The 19,653-nt window shown below is 39.3% G+C and overlaps 1 protein-coding gene across 1 annotated transcript; it reads left to right on the top strand.

Moving 5' to 3' along the window:
• Positions 1-10,057: 10,057 nt before the first annotated feature.
• Positions 10,058-10,708, top strand: LOC130949992 (uncharacterized). Its single transcript, XM_057878568.1, has one exon. The coding sequence runs from the start codon at positions 10,058-10,060 to the stop codon at positions 10,706-10,708; it is 651 nt and encodes a 216-aa protein (XP_057734551.1).
• Positions 10,709-19,653: the final 8,945 nt, after the last annotated feature.

Consider the following 19,653-nt stretch of genomic DNA (forward strand, 5'->3'; position numbering starts at 1 on the left):
GCTGTATATCAATGGCTCTCAAAAAAATTCAAAGATCTCTTAGGGATGAAGCTCAAAGTATACATGAATGACATGTTTGCCAAATCAGAAAAGGATGACGAGTGATTCGACGACCTAAAAGCCATATTCGGAATCCTACGGAAGCACCATATGCGACTGAATCTGGCCAAGTACGCATTCAGAATGGATGCAAGAAAAATTCTTAGGATTTATGATTAGCCAAAAGGGAGTTGAGACCAACCTAGATGAATGCCAAGCCATCATTAAGATGACCAGCCTGGCAAGTTTAAAGGATGTGCAGAGGCTAACAAGCCATTTGATGGTGTTATCACAGTTCTTTAGCATATTTGCACAAAGGCCACTCTCTTTCTTCAAACCTATCAAGAAAGAGATGGAATTTCAATGTAAACCTGAATACAGAGATGCTTTTCAACACTTCAAGAAAATACTGGCAAAACCACCCATTTTCTTAAAACCCCGACCTGTCTCTACTTGTACCTGTCCATAACCAAAGAAGCCATGGCAACAACTTTGGTTTGGAAAGCCGAATTAAGAACCAAATTGCCAGCATACTTCTTGAGCAAAGTGTTTTATAACACAAAAACATAATACACCCACTTTGAGAAGCTATCCTACGCCCTCCTTTACTTCATCCAGATGACTCCGGCAATACTTTTAGAGTCATCTAATCATAATTTGAATGGATCAATCAATCAGTCAAATACTCCAAAAAATGGATTTAGCTTGATAGATGCTCTCTTGGGCTATGATGAGCGGATGATTTGTATACTTTTTGGCATTGTTTTTAGTATGTTTTTGATATGATTTAGTTAGTTTTTATTATATTTTTATTAGTTTTTAATTAAATTTCACTTTTCTGGACTTTACTATGAGTTTGTGTGTTTTTCTGTGATTTCAGGTATTTTCTGGCTGAAATTGAGGGACCTGAGCAAAAATCTGATCCAGAGACTCAAAAGGACTGCAGATGCTGTTGGATTCTGACCTCCCTACACTCGAAGCGGATTTTCTGGAGCTACAGAAGCCCAATTGGCGCGCTCTCAACGGCGTTGGAAAGTAGACATCCTGGGCTTTCCAGAAATATATAATAGTCCATACTTTGCCCAAGATTTGATGGCCCAAACCGGCGTTCAAAGTCACCTCAAGAAATTCCAGCGTTAAACGCCGGAACTGGCACCTAATTGGGAGTTAAACGCCCAAACTGGCACTAAAGCTGGCGTTTAACTCCAAGGAGAGTCTCTACACGAAAAAAGCTTCATTGCTCAGCCCAAGCACACACCAAGTGGGCCCGGAAGTGGATTTTTATGTCATTTACTCATCTATGTACTAGTTTTCTATAAGTAGGACCTTTTACTATTGTATTAGGGACATCTTGGTAGCTATCTTTGAGTTTTATGCTATCTTAGATCATTGGGAGGCTGGCCATTCGGCCATGCCTAGACCTTATGCTTATGTATTTTCAACGGTGGAGTTTCTACACACCATAGATTAAGGTGTGGAGCTCTGCTGTACCTCGAGTATTAATGCAATTACTATTGTTCTTCCATTCAATTCCGCTTGTTCTTTATCCAAGATATCACTTGTTCTTCAACATGATGAAGGTGATGATTGACGCCCATCACCATTCTCGCCCATGAACAAGGTGACTGACAACCATTCTTGTTCTACAAGCATCTGAGGCTTAGTGAATATCTCTTGGATTCCTGATTGCATGATGCATGGTTGATCGCCTGACAACCGAGTGCTCGCCTGACAAACGAGCCAACCATTCCGTGAGATCAGAGTCTTCGTGGTATAGGCAAGAACTGATGGCAGCATTCAAGAGAATCCGGAAGGTCTAACCTTGTCTGTGGTATTCTGAGTAGGATTCAATGATTGAATGACTGTGACGTGCTTCAAACCTGTAACCTACTGGGCGTTAGTGACAGACGCAAAAGAGTTATTCTATTCCGGTAGGGGAGGGAACCAAACCGGTGATTGGCAGCACTGTGACAGAGTGTGTGCATTAGCTTTCACTGCGCGGATGGGAGGTAGCTGCTGACAACAGTGAAACCTTACACGAGCTTGCCATGGAAAGGAGTAAGAAAGGATTGGATGAAGGCATTAGGAAAGCAGAGAGACGGAAGGGAAGGCATCTTCATACACTTGTCTGAAGCTCTTACACCAATGATATACATAAGTATCTCTATCCTTATCTTTTATGTTATTTTCGTTCATCACCATATACATCTGAGTTTGCCTGACTAAGATTTACAAGATGACCATAGCTTGCTTCAATACTAACAATCTCCGTGGGATCGACCCTTACTCACGTAAGGTTTATTACTTGGACGACCCAGTGCACTTGCTGGTTAGTTGTGCGAAGTTGTGTAATGCCATGGTATTGAGCCACCAAGTTCTTGGAGCCATTACCGGGGATTATTTGAGTTGTGAAAAAGTATTGTTCACAATTTCGCGCACCAGGCTATCAAATTGTCCCAATATGAGATCCACTTTGAATCCGAAAGCACAATCAAAGCCCAAGCAATGGTGGACTTTATCGCTGAAATGACCCAAACAGGCAGCAATCGAGAATCGTGAAAGCTCCACATTGACGAATCGTCCACTACCAACCATCGAGGGGGCAGTGGTTATCTTAGAAAACTAGGACGAAGTATTGATTGAGTAATGGATTCATTACAAGTTTTTAATTTCAAATAACCAAGCGGAATACAAGAGCTTACTAATAGCATTAACTTTGGCAAAAGAAGTTGGAATAAAAGTCCTTAAAATATTTAGCGACTCTCAAATGGTTAACTCCCAGATTAATGGGGATTACCAAACACGGGATCCCTTACTACAATAGTACCTCTCCAAAGTAAAAGAGCTACTTGCTAAGTTTGACAAAGTCGTAATCCAGCACATACCTCGAGAGAAGAATGCACAAGTAGATTTTCTCTAAAAATTTGCAAGCACTAGGACCTGGTTGAAAACTAATCCTTAAGTTGTAATATTGGATAATAGGTTCCAATTTGCTAAAAATATATTCAAGGTATTTCTAGAGTGCCTCAGCATTTTTCAAAGATTCAGCTCAATGGAACACCCCTAAACTAACGGGCAGGTCGAAGCAGCCAACAAAGTAATACTAAAAGGACTGAAAAAAGACTAAACAAAACCAAATGGTTGTGGGCAAATGTGTTAGGATCTATACTTTGGTCGTATCGAACGATCCTCTAGAGTTCAACGGGGAAAACTCTTTTCCGGCTAACATACAGAATTGAAGTTATAAAACCTAGATAAATGAAAAATAAGTTCGCGTGCAAAAAATATAATTAATTGCGAAAAGCGCATACTGACATTAAAGTTAGCTGTACCAGCTTAAATCCGTCTAGTACCACGTGTGGAAAAATTAAAACTGTAAAAATAACAATAAAAGTATTTAGAACGAAAACCTGAACACTTATATTAAAGGTTTGGCCTTAGGTGGGGACAAACGGGCTATAAATTAAATTGGGCCTTCAATTGGGCCCAAAGCCCAAAGCCCATGACCTATAATCCTTCATTTCACTTTGATCGATGATCCGTTTGCGGCTATACATTCGTGTCGACTCTCTCTTCAATTCTAGCTAACTATTGTGGTAAGAAATTTCAAAATCCTTCCCATTTTCTATTTTCCCACTGAATTCGTGTTTTGGTAGTTGTGGTGTTAAGGAAGTATGGTTTTGATGTTTAGGAGAAGCTTAACCACCATTTATAGCAGAATTTTGACCCATGAACCTATGATATAAGGTAAGAGAACTCTTTTTCTTTTTATTTTTCCTAATTATATGCCTAGTGTAAATCATTGAGATTTTGATAAAATTAAATGAAATGGGGTGACTTGTATGCTTAGATGATTTACAAATTGGGAGGTTGACTTGATTGGTGGGAATTTAGAGGAGGACCATTTGAGGCTCGATTGTGATAGTTAAAGCTCGGGATTGAAATGAGAGAAAATTCAAAGGTTAGAAACAGCCGTCAATAAGTATGTCTTTTGGTTTCAGGTAGGCACTTTGTAAAATTATGTAAAAATCTAGGTTAAATGCCCCTAGGTTAAGATTGAATAGAAATAATTGTTGTTGTGAATGATTGATGAATTAGTGTGAAATTATTGATAATTAGTTGGATGATGGTTTGAATAATGATGGTATGATTTTAATGCAAATGAGCCTGGAGAAGTGTTATACGTATGTATGGTTTGAATTGAGTTTGATCGCCTACGAATGGCTATGAAATGATAAATTAGGCCAGGCCGTGATAGGGTGAGATATCCACTATTTAATAAGTTATGGTAAGTTGGTAGCATTTTCCATGTGTGATTTGTTGTTGGAATGATGAGAATTTGTTCGGTAATTGATTGTTGGTTTTGATTGTTGGTAGGATAATATTGGAAATGATTGATTATGTTAGAAACTGGTTGATTAGCCTTTGAATGGTAGAAAATGATTGAGACTTGTTAAACGAGTGTTGAGGAATGGTTTGGGGTGGTTTTAAAATGAATTGATAGAAAATTGGTGAAATTGACACTTAAGTGAAGTTTTGGTAAAAACATATTTTTGACCAACTTTGACGGGTCATAACTTGACGCTCAAAGCTTGAAATTAAACAATTACCTTGAATTAAAGATTATGATGAGAGCTTTAAAACCATTTAAGAATGGAGAAAAATAATTTTGTAGAAAAAGTTATGCACAATTGAAAACTGGAATAAAAATATGAAATTGTAGAGTTTGCAAAATACCAGCAAAACTGGCTAGTGTGCATGCGCACAAGTTGGTGTGTGTGTGTAACACCCCAACTTTTGACACGTCATGACCAATGTCAATAGTTTAGGTTGTCGTAAGGACCTACTTGGCTCTAGACTCAGATTTCATAAGCAAATGTTAATATAAGCCTTTATCGATTCAACATAATTAACTTATTTATCATGAAAAATTATTTAGTTGATCACAAGGTTAATACTTAAAGTTATATATCAAATAAAAACTTGGTAGCAGAAAATATATAATATATATATATATATATATATATATATATATATATATATTCACAAATATACTTATGAGTTAAACTTGGAGATACATGTCATCCATCAAAAGACCAAGTACTGCTCCAAGTTATATACATAGTCATAGAGAAAAAAGAAAGACAGTCCCAACCCTCACACGGGTTCCCTAAGCTAGAACTGCTCTACTGAAAGATCCTATCCCTTTAAAAAGAACTACTAAAGTAAGAGAAACTATTACTAATGATCTTTAACAGGGGTAAAAGTCAACTAGGTCAATCTTCGGAATGGTCTCCAGCTAGAGTGAACACGTACAGCACGCCAGGATTGAAACGTGGGTGAGGTACAGAAATCTGAAACTCAAAGGACTCCTCTGCCAATCCCATCTGAGGAGGGGGAAAAAGAAAGAAAAGAAGGATGAGAACATAGAGTTCTCAGCAAGGTAAAGAGGGGGACCTAAGATCTTTGTCTCTAAGTTGTCGTGAGAATGAAAAGAACAACACACAGAAACACAGGGCACAAAGTTACATACAACAAGTAAATAGCATAAACATTTAGGAATTAGTAGTAAATTGAAGCCAGGGCATCTAGGCCAGTTTCACTGACCTTTTCTTTACTGTTTTAGGGTAGTTTTATGCATTTTCTTAGGAAATAAGCAAGTTTTGGATAAAAGAACACTTACATCTTGATTTAGACAAATATTGTGAATTTTACATTATTTCATGAGAATTATGCAAGGATTGAATGTTAAATTGGATAATGCATGATTTCATGACTTGGATTAGAACTTTGATGCACTTTATTTGTGTAATTTCAGGACAAAGGAAGCAAGGAAAAACCACGTTAGTATCCACGTTAACCTAGTTAACGTAGGAACTAACGTGGAATAGGGACAAGCTTGCAGCGTTAATGAGAAAAGTGAACACCAGTAACACCCTCGAAGCCATCATGAGCAACGTTAATTGCCACGTTAACTACGTTAACGTGGTAGTTAACGTGGAGACAAAGAAGACTCCAACGTTAGTGGTAATTGTGATCACCACTAATGCTCCAAGATATGGCAATGAACCACATTAAGAGCCACGTTAACTTAGTTAACGTGGACTCTAACGTGGAAGAGAGGAACAATGCCAACGTTAGTGACACTCACCTTTGTCACTAACGTTGGATCAAGCTTGCATTGCCCACGTTAGTGGTCACGTTAAGACCACTAAGGTGAAAGTTAACGTGGAGTTAAGATTGAGGAGCCAACGTTAGTGACACTCACCTTTGTCACTAACGTTGGGATGGCATTCATAACCACGTTAAGAGCCACGTTAACTTAGTTAACGTGGACTCTAACGTAAGGACTAGGGGCATAAGGCAACGTTATTGGGAAAGGTGAGTCCCAATAACGCTTGCGAAGATGAGGCATAACCACGTTAAGAGCCACATTAACTTAGTTAACGTGGACTCTAACGTGGGGGCTAAGGGTACAAGGCAATGTTATTGGGAAAGGTGAGTCCCGATAACGCTTGCGAAGGTTTATAAGGCAACGTTAGTGGCCACGTTAGTGCCACTAACGTAGGAGTTAACGTGGGCCATGTGGTGGGAACGTTAGTGAAAAAAATGATTGCCACTAATGTTCTCGAACCCAATATGTCACTCAGCGTTAACGCCACTAACGCCCCAAGCCAAAGTCCATGCTTACATCACTTTTTCTCTGCAAATAAAGCTGAGCCCACTGAAGATCTCTAACTGCTTCAACTTAAGATTAAAGGCCCATATCCAAGACTTGCAGAATTGACTAGAAGACCAAGAAGAGTAGTATATATAGGAGTAGTTTTGAACTAGAAAAGAGGCTAGCATATTGGAGAAAACTACACTCTGTATATTTTACTTTTCTACAACTTCTAGAGTTAGAATGTATTTTTCTTCTTCTTCTTCTTCATTTCCATTTTCCAGAGCTATGAACAACTAAACCCCTTTTATTGGGTTAGGGAGCTCTGTTGTAATTTGATGGATCAATTATGGTTTTCATTTTTCTTCTTCTTTCTTTTCTCTTGATTTTACTAGAAAGCTTTCGATCTTCATCTAACTGGTTTGTTATCTTGGGAAAGAAACTCTCCATAATTGGATCTCCTCAGAGCCTTGTAAAAGGGATGAGGAGATCATGCTAGAAATGCTTTCTCATGTTGGACCAAATTGGGGTTTGGATGGGTATAGTGACATATAACCTTACCAACACTTTGATTTGGAAATACATGTGGTATAATCAGTGACCATACTTCATCTCTTCTCATGAGCAATTAAATCAAAGAATTGGGCAATTGTTCAAGTTTAGAGAGATTGGATTGCCAAGGAATTGGGATCCAATCACTTAAGATTGCCAAGGAGATCAATGAATGCATTGATTGAGGAAGAGATGAGAATGAACTTGATCCGGAGAATGCAACACCTCCTGAACCCAATGAATTCCCCATTTCTGATCTTACCCATTCTCTTTACTTTTTGTTATTTACTTTTATGCTAATCACCCCAATTCCCCATTTCTGATCTTACCCATTCTCTTTACTTTCTGTTATTTACTTTTATGCTAATCACCCCAATTGCCCATTTAAGATTCTGCACTTTATTTTCTGTCATTTAACTTCCCACCATTTAATTTTCTGCAATTCTATATCCATTTTCTGCTTAGCTCAACTAGAGCACTCTTCCAATTAAAATTGCTTGACCAATCAATCCCTGTGGGATTCGACATCACTCTATTGTGAGTTTTTACTTGACGATAATTCGGTATACTTGCCGAGGGAAAATTGTTGAGAGACAAGTTTCCATGCATCAAGTTTATGGCGCCGTTGCCGGGGATTGGTTTTGAATCAACAGTGATTAAGTTGGAAGATCACTAGATTGAGCATTTATTTTTCTTTTGTTTATTTCATTCAGCTATTTACTTTCAGTTGCAGTTATCTCTTCGCCTTCCCCATCTACCCGTTTATTTTCCCGTGTTATTTACAATTATGTTCACTAACCCACTAACTGTTTGACAATTTGCATCACTCACACTAACAACCACTTTAACAACTATACTTTCTGCAATTTCTCTCTTGCTGTGTGCTGTGTTGGTTGTATGACAGGGAGAAGAAGCAGAGCTTCAACACCCTTTGATTCTGAACCTGAGAGGACCCTCTTTAGAAAAAGGAGAGAAGCAAGGAGAAAACGAGTTATTAGAGCAGAGGAAGAGGAGGAATTCTTTGAACCAACCATAGAGGAAAACATGGATAACCACCATGAAGGAGAAGCTCATAACCATGGCAGAAATGGCCATGTGAACCATGCTGAGCCAGGAAGAAGGGTTCTGGGATCTTACATCAACCCAGACCCAGGCAACTGTGGAAGTAGTATCCAAAAGCCAACCATACATGCTAATAACTTTGAGCTAAAGCCCCAGCTTATCACCCTTGTTCAGAACAACTGCTCATTCGAAGAAAGTGCCCAAGAAGACCCAAACCAACATCTAACCACCTTTCTAAGAATATGTGACACTGTGAAGTCTAATGGCGTTCACCCAAATATTTACAGATTGCTCATGTTCCCTTTCTCACTCAGGGACAAGGCGTCTAAATGGTTGGAGTCATTCCCAAAGGAGTGTTTGACAGCATGGGAAGATGTGGTGAACAAATTCTTGGCAAGATTCTATCCTCCTCAAAGGATCAATAGGCTGAGAGCTGAGGTACAAACTTTCAGACAACAAGATGGTGAGACTCTCTACGAAGCGTGAGAGAGGTTTAAGGACTTGACAAGGAGGTGCCCACCGGACATGTTCAATGAATGGGTACAGCTGCATATTTTCTATGAGGGACTCTCATATGAATTAAAGAAGGCAGTGGACCACTCATCCGTAGGATCTTTGAACAAGAAGAAGACCATCGAAGAGGCCATAGATGTCATTGAGACTGTAGCTAAGAATGACTATTTCTATGCTTCTGAGAGGAGCAACACTCGAGGTGTAATGGAACTGAACCATGTTGATGCACTACTAGCTCATAACAAGATGATTGCCAAGCAACTAGCTGACCTTACAAAACAAATGGAGAAGAACCAAGTTGCAGCAATCACCACATAACTATCAACCCAAGAGGGAGTAAACACAGAGGAAGGAGGTAGATGGGAGCAAGCCAACTATGTTGGCAATTCACCAAGGCAAAACCATGACCCATACTCCAAAACTTATAACCCAAGATGGAAGAACCACCCTAACTTTGGGTGGGGAAACCAACAAGACCAAGGCCAAGACTAGAGACATCAAAACCACAATCCTAACACCCATGCTGGCTACCAACATTCATCACAAAGAGCATATCAATAACCACCTAACCACACTCCTCAACAACCATATCCAAACCAGCATGACCATCCTCATTCTTATAACCCAAACCCACCATCATACCCTGAAGATAGACTCTCTAGAATTGAAACCTTACTTGAAGGTTTATGTAAGGAAGTCCAGGACAATAGAGCATTCAAGGTTGAGGAGCGAATCAACATCAAGAACCAAGGAGACACCATCAAGAGGTTGGAGTCCCAAGTAGAATATCTATCCCAGCAAATTCCTAAGTCCACTGACAGCTTCCCAAGTGACACAGAAAAGAACCCCGGAGGAGAAGCTAAGAAAGTAAGATGGGAAGAATGCAAGGTGATCACCACTAGTGATGAAGTGAGTGTGGAGGAAGCAGTCACACAAGCAAAACATCTTCAAGATAGTCCAGAGGATAAGCATAAGGAGAGAAATCAGGAACCCAACCCTCCACAGGAGGAGAAGCTAAAAAAAGAGGGTCTGAACCCATATGCACCTTTTCTCTAAAGACTCAAAGGTGGTAAAGCAAGAAGAATATACTCAAAGTTCCTTGATATGTTTGCATCTCTTCATGTAAACATACCATTCATTAAAGCTCTCCAACAGATGCCTTCATACATTAAGTATATAAAGGAGCTACTGACCAGAAAGAGTTCATTGAAAGGTGGGCAAACAATACTGATGAACAAGGAGTGTAATGCTCTCATTCAACCACAGCTACCTATAAAAAGAAAAGACCCAGGGAGCTTTCACATCCCTTGTGCTATAGGCGAAACAAAGATTGACAAAGGGCTTTGTGACTTGGGAGCAAGCATTAATTTAATGCCCCTCTCCCTCATGAAGAAGCTCCAAATCAATGAACTATCTCCTACTGATGTAATTATCAAATTGGCTGACAAAACTCAAAAACAGGCAATAGGAGTAGTTGAAAATGTGCTGGTGAAGGTTGAGAGCTACTATCTTCCCACAGATTTTGTTATTCTGGAGATGGAAGAAAGTCATCTCCATCCAATCATCTTAGGGAGGCCATTCTTAGCCACTACTAGGGCACTTATAGATGTGGAACGGGGAGAGCTAATCTTAAGGATACATGATGAACAACTCACCTTCAATGTCTTCAAATCATTGCAAGAAGCAAGTCAAGAAAACAAAGAATCAAGAGAAGAGCATAATGAAGCACTGATGCAAGAAACAAGCAGTGAAGCACAAACAACACAATTGGAAACCCCACTGGTTGGAAAGCCATGTATTCAGGAAGAACCACATTCAAAGGTATCTCAAGGGGAGTTGAGCCCACCAGAGCATGCAAAGCTAGTAACAAGGAATTCCTAGAGAAGGAGTCTATAAAAAGAAAGCCAGAATCAAGGGAAACAAGGAAGAAAGTACCCAGGAGTTGGAGAAACAAGAAGATCCCTACAGAGGATTTCTCCCTAGGAGATGAAGTGATCTCTGGTCACTATCCAATCATCCCACCTCACCTTCCCACCATTCTATCTCAACTGCCCCAAGTGTACACCATCAACAAAATTCTATCCTTGGAACATGTGGAGCTTCTCAACAAGGCCACTGGAGATAGATACACTGCAAGAGGGGAAGATTTGAAGCACTACCAACCACCCTAACAAGGGTCAACCGTCAAGCTAATGACGTTAAAGAAGCGTTCATGGGAGGTAACCCATGATTCTCATCCTTTCTTTTAACTTCTTTAGTGTTAATTAATAAAGTAAGATCATGAATTTCAAGCCAATTTTGACAATACTTAGTGGAATCCTTATATGCAACACATAGTGAACAACAAGTTTGGTGTTCAAAGCACATCAAAATGGCATGAACATAACCCATGTCAAGTTGAATTTAGAGTTTTGTTCAAACCTTTGACACCACATGATCACAAACTAAGTTTGGTGTCACCTATGTTGCATATATGGACAATAAACGAGTCAGTCCTTTTGTTTTCATGAAGATCATATCATATAAAAAAAGTTTTTTTTTTTACGGTAGCTATATTTTTTTTCATACTTTACAGGAAATGAAAAAGGAGGGATTGGAGTAGATTGATGGAACAACCAATGGAAGGAGGTTTAGCCACTTCATTAAGAAGGACTATACACTTGTCTTCAAGGAGAATTCCTTGGAAAATGTTGCCATGCAAGGATGAGAAAGGATCATCTTGAAGACCGAAGCAATCAATTCATAAATATGATGATCCTTGTGCTTAATTTGTGCCAAACCCCAACCGTCCACTATCAAAACCGTACCATTGATCTACACTCTTCAATCACTCACCACTCTCCTATATAAACCCTTTCACCCAACACCTTTCCATCCCAAGTTGTCACCTTCAAATACACACCATACACTCTATCCTCCACCAAAGACTCATACACACTCTCATAAACCTCATCCTGTGAACCGCCACCACCACTTATGGCATTATCGAGTTCTAAAAGAAGAAAATGGAAGGAGCCTATGGAACAACGACCCTTCGACGAGAAGAAGTTCAGAAGCTTCCACCATGCACTACAATATGGGTGGATGGTGGATAAAGAAATTATATATGAGCTAGGTTTTCAAGTGAGGAGGACTGAGTGTCCAGAAATCATAGAGAAAGTAGAGAAGAGAAGATGGGAGCTCCTCACTGATCCAGTCACCAAAGTAAGCACAACCATGGTGAGGGAGTTTTACATTAATGCAGTCAGGTATGATAAGCAAGATGACTCCTATACGAGTTTCGTGAGAAGAGTGATGATAGATTTTGGTCCCATGAGCATTATGAGGGTACTTAAGTTGCGAACCATACCCTTTGAAGAAGAGAGCTACCAATCAAGAATGGACAACAGTCCCAATTATGACCAAATTGTGAAGGACATTTGTGTACAAGGAGCAGATTGGGACAGAGATCCCAATAGAAAACCCAGATTTATAAAGAGAGGAGATCTTCTTCCAGAGGCCAAGGGTTGGTTCGAAATCGTGAGGAGAAGCATCCTCCCTGCCGGGAACAATTCAGAAGTGAACCTTAAGAGAGCAACAATGGTGCAATGTATAATGAAAGGGGGAGAAATCAAGGTTCTTGAACTCATAGCTCAAGGGATTCAAAAAGCTGCTGAGAAGAGTGATTCTGGAGGAAAGTTAGGCTATCCAAGCACCATATTCTGTTTATGTGCAAAGGCTGGGGTAGTGTTTGAAGAGGCAGACCCTGAATGGATAAAGGTGGGCATTCCAATTATAGTTCGACGGATGCATGCTGTTGCAACCCCTCTACCTCAATGAAGATCAAGAAAAAGAGATGCTCATCAAGTTACAGAAGGACAAAACCAGGAGGAACAAGCCCCAACCACTTTAAACATGCATCAACTACAAGAAGCCATAGATAACCTATCTAGGCAATATATGAAAAATTAAGGGGCACAAAAAGAGCTTCAACTACAGATGATGAGCTACCAAGAGGAATCATCTTCCAACTGGAGGAGTCAGCAAAGTGAGTGGCAAAGGCAAGTGATGGAACAGCAGCTAGAACAAGGAAAACAGTGGGGAGAAGCTTTCAATCTAATAAACCAAAAGCAAGATCAACAGCAAGAAGCCATCCAAAGGCTAATCCACATCCAAGCACACCAAGGTGCACACATTCATGATAGGCATCGAAGACAAAAAGAACAGGCAGATATATTTGACGAGTATAGAGAATTATCGGAAGGAGTGTATATGAGCGAAACAGGATATCACATAAACACTCAAGTTAGGCTCAGATACTTAGTCGGACAACTACCCGTGCTGTATCCGGGAATCATAAAGTATGATGATGTAAGGGAAGAATCAGCACGAGAGAAAAGAGAAAGGGCTGAACAGAGCCATGAATCAGTAAGGAAGGCGCTAGAGGATTGGAAGAAGGCCAGAATAACAAGAATGCAGGGAAGCACAAGTAATCAAGGAAAAGACAAAGAAGCAAAGGGACATGAACACCCTCATAAGTAAAAGGTGGTGGAGTTCCCTCTTGTTATCTACCTTTTCAAGCTTTAAATAAGGAAAATCATGTATGAAATAGAACATGCTTCCATAGTAGTTAGAATTTTCAATTCTGCATTTGAATTTCATTGCTTAAGTTTTTTATTACTAGTCTAGTGTCATTGGCTTTCAATTTTATCTTGCTTACTTGTATGTTTGTCCCTTAAGCCAAATAAAAAAAGAAAATGTTGTGAAAAACAAGAGTGGGGTTATTTTGTGAAGTGAATTCTATATGTTTGTGGTAGGAAGATTAGTTAGCTAAGTTGGTTCACCAACAAGGAAAGAAGGCAACTATCTATCCTGAATCCTTTGCTTGAAATACATCCTATGAGACTGACTAAATAATAAGATCCCAATAAGAAAAGAAAAAGAGCAATAAAAGTGAGAAGGAATGAAACACAATAAGAAACAATGCTAGGCACCAAGGGTTTCAAGATGAGGCATGTGTCTGTGGTGTTCATGAATAAGGGATATAATTGGATGAATAAGCTCTCAGGAGTGCCTTATCACTTGGTAACTTGGGTTAACTAACTCGGGATCATCAGCTGAAAGTCCACTGTCAAGAGTAACCCTTGCTACAGAACACTTAGTAACCCAAAGAGGTGCTGGACACCAAGGTCTCAAGAAAGAAAAACAACAAACCATGTGCCTGTGGTGTGTATGTATGAGGGAAAGAGACTTGAGGGAGTAAGTCCTTAGGGGTGTTTTAACACTTAGCACCTTGAACCAACTGGTTGGGGAGTGTTGACTGAAAGCTTATCATAAAGAGTCGCCCTCTTACAGAGCACTTAGACAAAAGAAGAATGTAATAAATCTTGAGAAAACAAAAGAAGGAAGGATCAATAACTAGGAAGTCTCAGGGGATGTAAGTAAGCAAGTGTTCAAGGGTATGATAAAGGCCTGAAACCTGGTAAGGGAAGGAACCTAAGTTGCTATGCATGAAACTCTATAAAACTAAGGATTTGACTTCCACAATAATGATTCATTCCTCTTGCCTTTTCATTCATCATTTATGTTTCAGTACTTGCTTAGGGACAAGCAAGCTTTAAGTTTGGTGTTGTGATGCCAGGGCATCTAGGCAAGTTTCACTGACCTTTTCTTTACTATTTTAGGGTAGTTTCATGCATTTTCTTAGGAAATAAGTAAGTTTTGGGTAAAAGAACACTTACATCTTGATTTAGACAAATATTGTGAATTTTACATTATTTCATGAGAATTATGCAAGGATTGAATGCTAAATTGGATAATGCATGATTTCATGACTTGGATTAGAACTTTGATGCACTTTATTTGTGTAATTTCAGGACAAAGGAAGCAAGGAAGAGCCACGTTAGTATCCACGTTAACCTAGTTAACGTAGGAACTAACGTGGAATAGGGACAAGCTTGCAGTGTTAATGAGAAAAGTGAACACTAGTAATGCCCTCGAAGCCATCATGAGCCACGTTAATTGTCACGTTAACTATGTTAACGTGGTAGTTAACGTGGAGACAAAGAAGACTCCAACGTTAGTGGTAATTGTGATCACCACTAACGCTCCAAGATATGGCAATGAACCACGTTAAGAGCCACGTTAACTTAGTTAACGTGGACTCTAATGTGGAAGAGAGGAACAATGCCAACGTTAGTGACACTCACCTTTGTCACTAACATTGGATCAAGCTTGCATTGCCCACGTTAGTGGTCACGTTAAGACCACTAACGTGAAAGTTAACATGGAGTTAAGATTGAGGAGCCAACGTTAGTGACACTCACCTTTGTCACTAACGTTGGGATGGCATTCATAACCACGTTAAGAGCCACGTTAACTTAGTTAATGTGGACTCTAACGTGAGGACTAGGGGCATAAGGCAACGTTATTGGGAAAGGTGAGTCCCAATAACGCTTGCGAAGATGAGGCATAACCACGTTAAGAGCCACGTTAACTTAGTTAACGTGGACTCTAACGTGGGGGCTAAGGGTACAAGGCAACGTTATTGGGAAAGGTGAGTCCCAATAATGCTTGCGAAGGTTTATAAGGCAACGTTAGTGACCACGTTAGTGCCACTAAGGTAGGAGTTAACGTGGGCCATGTGGTGGGAACGTTAGTGAGAAAAATGATTGCCACTAATGTTCTCGAACCCACAATGTCACTCAGCGTTAACGCCACTAATGCCCCAAGCCAAAGTCCATGCTTACATCACTTTTTCTCTGCAAATAAAGCTGAGCCCACTGAAGATCTCTAACTGCTTCAACTTAAGATCAAAGGCCCATATCCAAGACTTGCAGAATTGACTAGAAGACCAAGAAGAGTAGTATATATAGGAGTAGTTTTGAACTAGAAAAGAGGCTGGCATATTGGAGAAAACTACACTCTGTATATTTTACTTTTCTGCAACTTCTAGAGTTAGAATGTATTTTTCTTCTTCTTCTTCTTCATTTCCATTTTCCAGAGCTATGAACAACTAAACCCCTTTCATTGGGTTAGGGAGCTCTGTTGTAATTTGATGGATCAATTATAGTTTTCATTTTTTTTCTTCTTTCTTTTCTCTTGATTTTACTAGAAAGCTTTCGATCTTCATCTAATTGGTTTGTTATCTTGGGAAAGAAACTCTCCCTAATTGGATCTCCTCTGAGCCTTGGAAAACGGATGAGGAGATCATGCTAGAAATGCTTTCTCATGTTGGACCAAATTGGGTTTTGGATGGGTATAGTGACATATAACCTTACCAACACATTGATTTGGAAATACATGTGGTATAATCAGTGACCATACTTCATCTCTTCTCATGAGCAATTAAATCAAGAAATTGGGCAATTGTTCAAGTTTAGAGATATTGGATTGCCAAGGAATTGGGATCCAATCACTTAAGATTGCCAAGGAGATTAATGAATGCATTGATTGAGGAAGAGATGAGAATGAACTTGATCTGGAGAATGCACCACCTCCTGAACCCATGTCATTCAGAATATATTGGCATCATGATAAGAAACAGGCTATCAATTAGGTGAACATTTTCGCATTAGCAATCTCAAGCTATCAGTTAGGCGGGCACATTAACATTAGCAAGTTGGCACAAGGCCCATTCAACATACAATTCTCAACTTTTTATATCATTCATTATTTTTCATTTTCTTTTCTTTTCTATATACCTCCGCATCACCTTACAATTTAAGCATACTTCCGCATCACCAAGTAGCTAAACATACCTCCGCATCACCAAGTAGCTGAACATACCTCTGTATCACCTGTTGATCTTTAAAATTTTCCTAAGGACAACTTACACACTTTTGATTAACTAAGTTCATACATTCTGCCAAAATTTGGACGTAACCTTTGGGTCTAAATCAAGTTTTACTACGTTTGGATTAGAATTGAATTTGATAACATAAAAGCTACTGCTACACTAAAGAAAATTTTGGAAAAATATAGCAAGCAGTTATGTTTTTGATAAATCTATGATAAATTCAATTCTAGTCCAATACTTCTAGATTTTGGTTTTAAATTTAATTTGATAATGTAAATGAATCGGGTTTGAAAATGATTTGAGATATAAAAATAATTGATGTTGGAAGCGGTTTGATTTTGAATTAGTTTGATTTTATAAATGATTTAATATTTGAGCTGGTTTGATTTTGAAAAAGATTTATTATTGGAATTGGTTCGATTTGAAAATAATTTGATATTAGAACTGGTTGAATTTCGGAAAATGATTGAGATTTGGAAATGGTTGAGAAGGGTTTGAGGAATATTTGGATGACCCGAAAAGGGTGGCAGAGTCCGAGTTTTAGAGGAGATGCTGTCGAAATTTTAAAAAAATTGTAAGTTTCATTTAAAGTAATTATTTAAAAAGATTTAGTTTTAAACCTTATATGTTTTTAGTTTGATTTATTTAGAAAATAATGAATTATGTTGAGTTGGGATTGTTGATGAACGAAATAGGAGGATTGATGATGATGATTGAATTTGAATGAAGGATGATGAGGAATGATTTTAAAGTATGATTTTTGAATGAATGTGGAAATGAGATATGTATTGATGATGAAAATGAATTAAAAGTAAACGAGACTTGTAAAATTGAGCTTGGGATTATTTTCATGGATATTATTGACCTTGGAGATACGCGTACAGAGGGACTATCCAATGGTTAGCTACCGGACATGTCGGGTTGGCTGTTGGTGGACGAAATTGTGATCCTCAAAGTTGGTCTCTTTGTATTTGTATGAAATCAAAAATACCCCAAAGAGATCATGGTGTGTTGAATTGGGATCTTAATAATCCCTGGTGTGATCATAACTCCGTTCAACTTAACCAGCAAGTGTACTGGGTCATCCAAGTAATACCTTACGTGAGTAAGGGTCGATCCCACAGAGATTGTTGGTATGAAGCAAGCTATGGTCACCTTGTAAATCTCAGTTAGGCAGATTAAGTGGTTTATGATGAGTTTGAAAATTAATAATAACTAGAAAATAAAAAGGGATAGAAATACTTATGTAAATCAATAGTGGGAATTTCAGATAGGTGTGTGGAGATGCTGTGCTCCTCCCGGATCTCTACTTTCTTATTGCTTTCATCCAATCCTTCTTACTCCTTTCCATGGTAAGCTGTATGTAGGGCATCACCGTTGTCAATGGCTACATCCCATCCTCTCAGTGAAAATGGTCATATGCTCTGTCACGGCACGGCTAATCATCTGTCGGTTCTCAATCAGGTTGGAATAGAATCCCTTGATTCTTTTGCGCTTGTGATGAGCGGATAATTTATACGCTTTTTGGCATTGTTTTTAGGTAGTTTTTAGTAAGTTCAAGCTACTTTTAGGGATGTTTTCATTAGTTTTTATGTTAAATTCACATTTCTGGACTTTACTATGAGTTTGTGTGTTTTTCTGTGATTTCAGGTAAATTCTGACTGAAATTGAGGGATTTGAGCAAAACTCTGAAAAAGGCTGACAAAAGGACTGCTGATGCTGTTGGATTCTGACCTCCCTACACTCGAAATGGATTTTCTGGAGCTACAGAACTCCAATTGGCGCGCTCTCAACGGCGTTGGAAAGTAGACATCCAGGGCTTTCCAGAAATATATAATAGTCCATACTTTATTCGAAGAATGACGACGTAACTTGGCGTTGAACGCCAAGTACATGCTCCTTTCTGGAGTTAAACGCCAGAAAAACGTCATGATCCGGAGTTGAACGCCCAAAACGTCATAACTCAAAGTTCAACTCCAAGAGAAGCCTCAGCTCGTGGATTGATCAAGCTCAGCCCAAGCATACACCAAGTGGGCCCCGGAAGTGGATTTATGCATCATTTACTTACTCATGTAAACCCTAGTAGCTAGTCTAGTATATATAGGACATTTATCTATTGTATTAGACATCTTTTGACCACTTTAAGTCTTGAATCATTCGGTCACTTGATCATGGAGAGGGCTGGCCATTCGGCCATGCCTGAACCTCTTTCACTTATGTATTTTCAACGGTGGAGTTTCTACACACCATAGATTAAGGGTGTGGAGCTCTGCTGTACCTCAAGTATTAATGAAGTTCTATTTTCTTTTATTCAAATCTCTCTTATTCTTATTCCAAGATATTCATTCGCACCCAAGAACATGATGAATGTGATGATTAAATAACCATCATTCTCATTCTCACTTATGAACGCGCGTGATTGACAACCACTTCCGTTCTACATGCAACAGAGCTTGAATGTGTATCTCTTAGATTCCCCAACAGAATCTTCGTGGTATAAGCTAGATAGATGGCGGCATTTATGAGGATCCGGAAAGTCCAACCTTGTCTGTGGTGTTCCGAGTAGGATCCTGGGAATCCGGAAAGTCTAACCTTGTCTGTGGTATTCCGAGTAGGATTCCGGTAATGAATGACTGTGACGTGCTTCAAACTTGCAAGTGCTGGGCGTTAGTGACAGACGCAAAAGAATCAAGGGATTCTATTCCAGTAGGAGCGGGAACCAACCAGTGATTAGCCGTACTGTGACAGAGTGCGTGAGCATTAGTTTTCACTGCGAGGATGGGATGTAGCCATCAACCATGGGTGATGCCTCCAGACGATTAGCCGTGCGATTGACAACCGCATAGGATCATTTTCCCGAGAGGATTGAAAGTAGCCACCGCTGATGGTGAACCCCTATACACAGCTTGCCATGGAAAGGAGTAAGAAGGATTGAGTTGAAGCAGTGGGGAGGCAGGCGTCCTTGGGCCATACAGCATCTCCATCCACTTATCTGAAATCCCTACCAATGAATCTACATAAGTATTCTATCCATTTTATTATTCCTTTT

This window comes from Arachis stenosperma, chromosome 9 (assembly GCF_014773155.1).
Source record: "Arachis stenosperma cultivar V10309 chromosome 9, arast.V10309.gnm1.PFL2, whole genome shotgun sequence".
In the NCBI taxonomy this organism is placed as follows: Eukaryota; Viridiplantae; Streptophyta; class Magnoliopsida; order Fabales; family Fabaceae; genus Arachis; species Arachis stenosperma.